The following is an 8,664-nucleotide window of genomic DNA, read 5'->3' as shown; positions in this document are numbered from 1 at the left end:
AGGGGAAAAAAAACTGAAGAGAAAATAAGAGACGGAGAGAAATTCCTTGTTTTTTTTTTGAAAAACACAACCTGACATCACTCTCCCTCTCCCCCTCCCTCCCTCCCTCCCTCCCTCCCTCCATCCCTCCCTCCCTCCCTCCCTCCCACACACTCCCTCCCTCCCTCCCACACACTCCCTCCCTCCCTCCCAACACAAACTTTATATTAAACGTTAAAAAAAATCCTAACTCGGAAGAGAGAAGGAAACCAGAGAGAGAGAGACAGAGAGAGAGACAGAGAGAGAGACACAGAGAGAGAGAGAGAGACACACACTGAGACAGAGAGACAGACAGAGAGAGAGAGACAGAGAGAGAGACACAGAGAGAGAGAGAGAGAGACACACACTAAGACAGAGAGACAGACAGAGAGAGAGACACAGAGAGAGAGAGAGAGAGAGACACACACACACACACACACAGAGAGGGAAAGAAAAGGAGAGAATAAATGAAGGAAATGAACGAGACAGAAAGAGGGGAAACGAGAGGAAAGCGAAAGAGGGGCAAAGGGGAGAAGTGAAGGGAAAAGTGAAGGAAGGGAACGAGACGGAGAGAGAGGGGGAAGAGAACGAGCGGAGAAAAACGTGACAGGAGGGAAGAGGAGAAAGGGAAAGGGGGAGTGTGGCGATGAGAGAGGGGGAGAGAGAGAGAGACGGGGGTGGGGGGGGGGGGGAGAGGGGGAAGAGAGGGAAAGAGAGAGAGAGAGAGAGAGAGAGAGAGAGAGAGAGCACCTTCAGCTTTGGAGCCAACAAAGGAAGTGTTATTTTTTTTATTTTTTTTAAAAAAATTAACAAAAATTACCCTTTTCATTTAAAAAAAATCACTTAAAATGCAATAAACGTTGGGGGGGGGAGAGGGGGGGGGGAAGAGAGAGAAAATCCCCCCCCCCACACACCACCGCCCCCCCCCCCCGCCCCCTCCGCCCGGGGGGAGTCCGACAGAGCCAATAAATAGAGAGATCTTATAAATTAAAAAGAAATGTACAATTTGAGGCAGAACGAGAAGAGGGGGAGAGGGAAGGGGGGAGTTTGAGGGTGTGGGGGTGGGGGTGGGGTGGGAGAGAACCCATTTCCTTACAAAATATAGGTGACGGGGGGTGGGGTGGGTGGGTGGGGGTGGGTGGGTGGGGTGGGGGGGGGAGACAAAACACAACCAAATAAGTTCATAAAACAGATCAGTTCATACCTTATCTGCGACTACACGAGGAATATAAACACATCTAACCAAAAATAACTCTGCAAATAACCCGTATTTAACAATGCAAATCACTTCTTAATGCTTCGTTTTGTCCGCACGCGCACACACGCCAAGTACGCACTCACTCGCGCGCGCACACGCGCACAAACACGCATGTCCACACACACACACACACACACACACACATATATCACTCACACACATGTCCGCGCACGCGCACGTGCGCACACACATCCCTTCCCATCGTTAAAAAGGCCAGATCGGTGTCTTGTTTTTGTGCCGTGTTTTTTTTTTTGGGGGTGGGGGGGGGTGGGGTCCGTCTGGGCGAGCGGAAGAGAGAGAGAGAGCGCGAGCGGGCGGGCGAGCGAGAGCTGGGGGGGGGGGGGGGGGGGAGCGAGAGGGAGGAGAAGGTGGTTCCGGCTGAAGGTGACGCCGGGATCGTCTGTGCCTCTTGAGGCTCCGCGTCAAAGATGCCGGGGCTTCGCCCGCTCGCCAATGCAAGGCTGGTGTTCAGGGGGAGAGAGAGAGAGAGAGAGAGGGGGGTGGGGGTGGGGGTGGGGGGTGGGGGGGAGCTCGGTGCTGGGAGACGGAGACGGAGACGGATGGCTGTTTGTTCTGCTGGTGTTTTGCCCTCGTTTTGTGCCCGGCCCGGCCCGAGGCGAGGGTCGAGGGTGAGGGTCGAGGGTGAGGGTCGAGGGTGAGGAGGAGCAAACAGAAGGGACCACGAGGAGCATTTGGTATGGCTTAAGAGAACGGCCGTCATCTGGACGAGGCCGGAACCGGAGCCTGTGAGAGAAACCGAGAGTCAGAGACACCGTCCCCACCGTGACAGAGACTGAACAATACCCCGGGGGCGGGGCCGGGTGAAGGGGGCGGGGCAAAGTGGGTGGGGCAAGTTGAGGTGGGCGGGGCAAGGTGAGGTGGGCGGGGGAAGTGGGTGGGGCAGGGCGAAGTGGGCGGGGCGGGGTGCAGTGGGTGGGGCGGGGTGAGGTGTACGGGGCGGGCGAAGTGGGTGGGGCGGGGCGAAGTGGGTGGGGCGGGGCGAAGTGGTGGGGTGAAGTGTACAGGGCGGGCGAAGTGGGTGGAGTGGGGTGAAGTGGGTGGGGCGAGGTGGGCAGGGCGGGGCGAGGTGGGCAGGGTGGGGCGAGGTGGGCAGGGCGGGGTGGGCGGGGCGGGGCGAGGCGAGGTGGGCGGGGCGGGTTGGGCGGGGCGGGCGAGGCGAGGTGGGCGGGGCGGGTTGGGCGGGGCGGGGCGAGGCGAGGTGGGCGGGGCGGGTTGGGCGGGGCGGGGCGAGGCGGGCGGGGCGAGGTGGGTGGGGCGAACTCACCAGCGTGAAGTGGTCATATGTGTTGACCAGATCCTCGGCTTTGTACTGTTCCAGGACGACTGTGTTGTGGAGGGACGGCGTCCGCAGACGCGCACAGTCCTCACAGTGCACAATGTAGGACTTGCGTGCGCTCGTCTCACTCGTAACAAACAGCAGATTAAATACCTCCAACTGCGAGAGAGAGAGAGAGAGAGAGACAGAGAGAGGGGCAGAGCCCCAGGTCACGGTTTGAGACTCAGTTAACTCACAGCGTGGGTTAGTGTTAGGGTGTGTGTGTGTTAAGAGTGTGTGTGGGTTAGTGTGTGTGTATGTGTGTGTGTGTGTGGGGGGGGCGGGTTAGTGTTAGTGTGTGTGTGTGTGGGTTAGTGTTAAGAGAGTATGTGTGTGTTAAGTGTTAAGAGTGTGTGTGTGTGTCTGTGTGCAGGGGGTGTGTGTGTCTGTGTGCAGGGGGTGTGCGTGTGTGTGCAGGGGGTGTGTGTGCAGGGGGGTTGTGTGTGTGCGCAGGGCGTGTGTGTGTCTGCGTGTAGGGGGTGTGCGTGTGTGTGCAGGGGTGTGTGTGTCTGTGTGCAGGGGGTATGTGTGCAGGGGGTGTGTGTGCAGGGGGTGTGCGTGTGTGTGCAGGAGGTGTGTGTGTGCAGGGGGTGTGTGTGCAGGGGGTGTGCGTGTGTGTGCAGGGGGTGTGTGTGTCTGTGTGCAGGAGGTGTGTGTGTGCAGGAGGTGTGTGTGCAGGGGGGTGTGTAGAGAGGGGGTGGGGGTAGAGAGAGACTGTACCTCACACTCGTTGCAGTAATACGCCGGTTCCTCTTTCACACGACTCTGGAATATAATCTTTTTGCCCGTTTTGGTCAAAGTGTCTCGGAGCAACTGACAATGCTTCAGGGAGGTCAGGAGACAGTACCTGGGGGTGTGGGGGGGGGGGGGGGGAGAGAGGGCAAAGTCACCTCTGTGATGCACACAGGAACAGGAGGAGGCCATTCAGCCCCTCGAGCCCGTTCCGCCATACTATTAGACCACCTGTGCCCTTCCCTCCATCACTGACGGCCACACTCTCAGCCGCTGTGTCCCGAAACTCTGTCCCTCTCTTCCTGTGCTTATGGTCACCGCCCCCACCCGCCCCCTCCCCGCGCCCAGAGGCGTCTCTGTGTCTGTGTGGGTGTGTGTGTGTATGTGTGTGTGGGTGTGTGTGTGTATGTGTGGGGGGGGTAGGGCAGTAGGGAAACTTACCTAAGGTTTCTCCCCGACCCGCCCGGGAATCGAACCCGGGTCCCTCTGGCTTGCGAGGCGAGGGGGTCTAACCCCTGAGCTACAGGGATTCCAGGCTAAGCTGCTGCTGCTGCTGTTGTTGTTGTTGTTGTTGGGGGTGGGGGTGACTTACTTGATCATCTTGTAGAGCTGGGGGTCGGACACCTTGACGGTCCGAGCTGCGTTCCAGGACACGTGGATCATCGGGACGATAGATTTGACGTTCTTGACTTTGTTCCACTCGTATCGTTCCAGGGCCAACTGGTACTGATAGGCTGTGTGTGAGGGGGGCGGGCGGGGGGGGGCAAGATAAATATGGCGTTAGGGTCAAGGCGTCGAGGGATACGGGGCGAAGGCGGGACGAAACGGGCTGGAGGGGCTGGTGTTTTTTCTCTCTCTTGCTGACCTGTTAACGGCCCCACGTTCCAGGCGATGTTGTTACACCATCCGGTGGCCTGGACCCAGTGGACGGTCCCGGCGTTGATCCACACCAGGTCTCCCGGGCGCTGGATGAAGCGGTAGACCGGGATGTTGGCGGCGTACAGGTCCTCCAGCACCGGCCACCAGGAGCCGGTCAGGTAGTCCACGCTGTGCCTGCGCAGGGAGAGACGGGGTGGGGGGTGGGGGGTGGGGGGGGGGGGAAGAGATGACGTCAAACAGTAATTTATGTTGTGTTAATATTGTCGTGACCGAGTGTTATGTAGGAGGACGGTCGAAAGAGCGGTCAGAGAGAGAGAGAGAGAGAGAGAGAGAGAGAGACGTACGTCCTTGAACGGAGGAGGGGAGGGGAGGGGTGAGAGGGAGGGAGTAGGAGAGACAGATTAATAATAATAATAATAATAATTCTGGCGTTTGACCCGGCGCCTGATCACGCCCTCGAGACATCTCAAAGCGCTTCGCGGGAGACACTGTGAGCGGTAGTGACCGCTGTGTGTGTTTTGCCGGCGCAACGGGGCAGCCGATCGCCCCCAGCGACGTCCCCACGAATGGACGTGGGTTGAGTGACCGCATTGTTATTTTCGGGGAATAATCATTGCCCCCAGGAAAGCGCTCTCCCCCCCCCCCCCCCAAGCGGATTCCTAGTTACGGCTGGTGAACAGAGGCGCGCGCGCGTGTGTGTATGTGTGTGTGAGTGTGTGTGTGACTGTGTATGTGTTGTGTGTGTGTTGTATGTGTGTGTTGTGTGTATGTGTGTGTGAGTGTGTACGTGTTGTATGTGTTGTGTGTGTATGTGTTGTGTGTGTGTTGTGTGTATGTGTGCGTGAGTGTGTATGTGTTGTGTGTGTGTTGTATGTGTTGTGTGTATGTGTGTTAGTGTGTATGTGTTGTGTGTACGTGAGTGTGTATGTGTTGTATGTGTGTTGTGTGTGTGTGTGTGTGTGTGGGGAGTAAGGAAACCTGCCTAAGGTTTCGCCCCGATCCGACCTGACCCGCCCCGCCCGGGAATCGAGCCCAGGTCCCTCTCGGGGGGGGGGGGGGGTCTAACCACTACTCTACGGCATTCCACATTAACGTTTGAGGGAGACAGGGCGGGGGCAAGAGGGTGAGACAGAGGTTGGGTGGGGGGGGGCGGGGGGGGGGAGAGAGAGAGAAAGTGTGTGCGCGTCTGAGTGTGTGTGACTGTGTGTGTGTGTGTGTGTGTCAGGAGTCACTCACCTCTCGCAGAACTGGCTGATGATCTCCCAGTACGCTTCAGGCACAGCGAACCACTCGCAGTCCCCGGGCCCGATGTTGATGTTGACCGAACAAAAGTTGTTGTTCTCCTGATGGCCTGTAGGGGGTGGGGGGTGGGTGGTGGGGGGGGGGGGGCAGAGAGAGGGAGAGGGAGGGAGGGAGAGAGAGAGAGAGAGAGAGACGTTACTCCTCCCGGACACACTCCTGTCGCTCAGCGGTTACAGCGCCCGCTGGGGGGTAATTGGCAGTTGAGGTACAGATCAGCTCCCGATCTCATAGGAGGGCGGAACGGGCTCGAGGGGCTGAATGGCCTCCTCCTGGCTGGCACTGACCTGGGGTGCGGCTCCCAGGCACCTTCATGTAGAGCTGGACTGTGTTCATCCCGTAAATAGTGTGTCCCACGTGGCTCAGCATGTTCCCATTCGACGTCACTCGCATAAATGCCGGCAACTTTAACAGCTCCTGTAACTGAGGCTTCCACCTGGTGGTGGGGTGGGGGGGGTGGGGGGGCGTGGGGGGAGAGAGAGGGGGGGAACGAGAGAGAGAGAGAGAGAGAGGGGGGGATTATTATTAATATCATTATCTCGGTGTGTGTCTCACCGATCGTAGGTTGTGCGGGGGGGGGGGGGAGAGGCTGTGGGAGGTGGGGGGAGAGGCTGTGGGGTTGGGGGAGAGGCTGTGGGAGGTGGGGGAGAGGCTGTGGGAGGTGGGGGGAGAGGCTGTGGGAGGTGGGGGGGAGAGGCTGTGGGAGGTGGGGGAGAGGCTGTGGGAGGTGGGGGAGAGGCTGTGGGAGGTGGGGGAGAGGCTGTGGGAGGTGGGGGGAGAGGCTGTGGGAGGTGGGGGAGAGGCTGTGGGAGTGGGGGGAGAGGCTGTGGGAGGTGGGGGGAGAGGCTGTGGGAGGTGGGGGAGAGGCTGTGGAGGTGGGGGGAGAGGCTGTGGGAGGTGGGGGGAGAGGCTGTGGGAGGTGGGGGAGAGGCTGTGGAGGTGGGGGAGAGGCTGTGGGAGGTGGGGGAGAGGCTGTGGGGTGGGGAGAGGCTGTGGGGTGGGGGGAGAGGCTGCGGGGTGGGGGAGAGGCTGTGGGTTGGGGGGGGGGGGGATTGGGTCGCTCACCTCTTGGGGTCGGACAGATCGATATTCGTCCCAAATTTGATGATTTTCATCCGCGTTTTCGGTTCACTTTCACTGCAGAGAGAGAGAGAGAGTCAGACATCACACATCACACAGGATCTCTCTCCCCCCCCCCCCCACTCAGCTCTCCCCACCACCCCCGTCTCTCTCTCTCACGCGCACACTCTCTTTTACCCCCTTTTCCCTCTCTCTTCCGTTTCCCCCTCCACACCACCTTCTTTCTCTCCCCATCTTTTACCCCCTTCAATTGGCTGCCGCGTTTGACCCACAAAATACAATCACTGCACTTTACGGTGTGTCCCGGGAAGCGCTTTGAGACGTCTATGCCAGGATTATTACGCCACCCCCCGGTGCGTCAAACCAATATCTTCCCCCATTGCCCCCCATCCCCGTGCAATGTCTTCCCCCTGCCCCAGGCCTGGTGTTACCTCTGTACGGGTTCCGTCGTGCTGTCTGGCTCCTCCACCTCGTCCTCACTGTCCTTTTCTTCCTGTCACGACACAAAGGGGGTGATTAGAGAGGGTTCGGGGGGAGGGGGGGGAAGGGTGAGGAAGAAGAAGAGATGGAGAGAGGGAGAGAAAGAGAGAGAGACACACACATAGAGAGGAGAGAGAGGTGGAGAGAGAGAGGGAGAGACACATACACATACTGAAGGGAGGGAGAGAGGGAGGGAGAGAGGGAGAGAGAGATGGAGAGGAGGGGAGGACGGAGAGAGGAGGGAGAGAGATGGGGAGGAGGGAGAGAGATGGAGAGAGGAGGGAGAGAGATGGGGAGGAGGGGAGGATGGAGAGAGATGGGGAGGAGGGAGAGAGATGGGGAGGAGGGGAGGACGGAGAGAGGAGGGAGAGAGGTGGGGAGGAGGGAGGACGGAGAGAGGAGGGAGAGAGATGGGGAGGAGGGGAGGACGGAGAGAGGAGGGAGAGAGATGGGGAGGAGAGGAGGACGGAGAGAGGAGGGAGAGAGGTGGGGATGAGGGAGGATGGAGAGAGGAGGAGAGAGGTGGGGAGGAGGGAGGATGGAGAGAGGAGGGAGAGAGGTGGGGGAGGGGAGGATGGAGAGAGGTGGGGAGGAGGGAGGACGGAGAGAGGAGGGAGAGAGATGGGGAGGAGGGAGGACGGAGAGAGGAGGAGAGAGGTGGGGAGGATGGAGAGAGGAGGGAGAGAGGTGGGGAGGTCGGAGAGAGGAGGGAGAGAGATGGGGAGGAGGGGAGGACGGAGAGAGGAGGAGAGAGATGGGGAGGAGGGAGGACGGAGAGAGGAGGGAGAGAGGTGGGGAGGAGGGGAGGACGGAGAGAGGAGGGAGAGATGGGGAGGAGGGGAGGATGGAGAGAGGAGGGAGAGAGGTGGGGAGGAGGGGAGGACGGAGAGAGGAGGGAGAGAGATGGGGAGGAGGGGAGGATGGAGAGAGGAGGGAGAGAGGTGGGGAGGAGGGGAGGATGGAGAGAGGAGGGAGAGAGGTGGGGAGGAGGGGAGGATGGAGAGAGGAGGGAGAGAGATGGGGAGGAGGGAGAGAGGTGGGGAGGAGGGGAGGATGGAGAGAGGAGGGAGAGAGGTAGGGAGGAGGGGAGGACGAAGAGAGGAGGGAGAGAGATGGGGAGGTCGGAGAGAGGAGGGAGAGAGATGGGGAGGAGGGAGGATGGAGAGAGGAGGGAGAGAGATGGGGAGGAGGGAGGATGGAGAGGAGGGAGAGAGGTGGGGAGGAGGGGAGGATGGAGAGAGGAGGGAGAGAGGTGGGAGAGGGGAGGATGGAGAGAGGAGGGAGAGAGGTGGGAGGAGGGGAGGATGGAGAGAGGAGGGAGAGAGGTGGGGAGGAGGGGAGGATGGAGAGAGGAGGGAGGGAGGAGGGAGGAGGGAGGATGGAGAGGAGGGGAGAGGTGGGGAGGACGGAGAGAGAGGGAGAGAGATGGGGAGAGGGAGGATGGAGAGAGGAGGGAGAGAGATGGGGAGGAGGGGAGGATGGAGAGAGGAGGGAGAGAGGTGGGGAGGAGGGGAGGATGGAGAGAGGAGGGGAGGAGGGGAGGATGGAGAGAGGTGGGGAGGAGGGGAGGATGGAGAGAGGA

The 8,664-nt window shown here is 59.9% G+C and overlaps 1 protein-coding gene across 1 annotated transcript; it reads right to left on the bottom strand.

The window, feature by feature from the left end:
• Window positions 1-1,789: 1,789 nt before the first annotated feature.
• Window positions 1,790-7,098, bottom strand: LOC121852884 (lysine-specific demethylase 6B-like; the record flags this gene model as incomplete). Its single annotated transcript, XM_042346771.1, has 9 exons — window positions 1,790-2,020; window positions 2,562-2,732; window positions 3,333-3,459; window positions 3,937-4,078; window positions 4,210-4,397; window positions 5,460-5,574; window positions 5,810-5,958; window positions 6,588-6,659; window positions 7,034-7,098. Coding segments are annotated over 9 exons (1,056 nt in total), but the record flags the coding sequence as incomplete, so codon positions are not given.
• Window positions 7,099-8,664: the final 1,566 nt, after the last annotated feature.

The sequence above is a fragment of the Callorhinchus milii genome, unplaced genomic scaffold (genome assembly GCF_018977255.1).
Source record: "Callorhinchus milii isolate IMCB2004 unplaced genomic scaffold, IMCB_Cmil_1.0 Scaffold1637, whole genome shotgun sequence".
Lineage (NCBI taxonomy): Eukaryota > Metazoa > Chordata > Chondrichthyes > Chimaeriformes > Callorhinchidae > Callorhinchus > Callorhinchus milii.
This window is presented reverse-complemented; position numbering and strand designations above follow the sequence as displayed.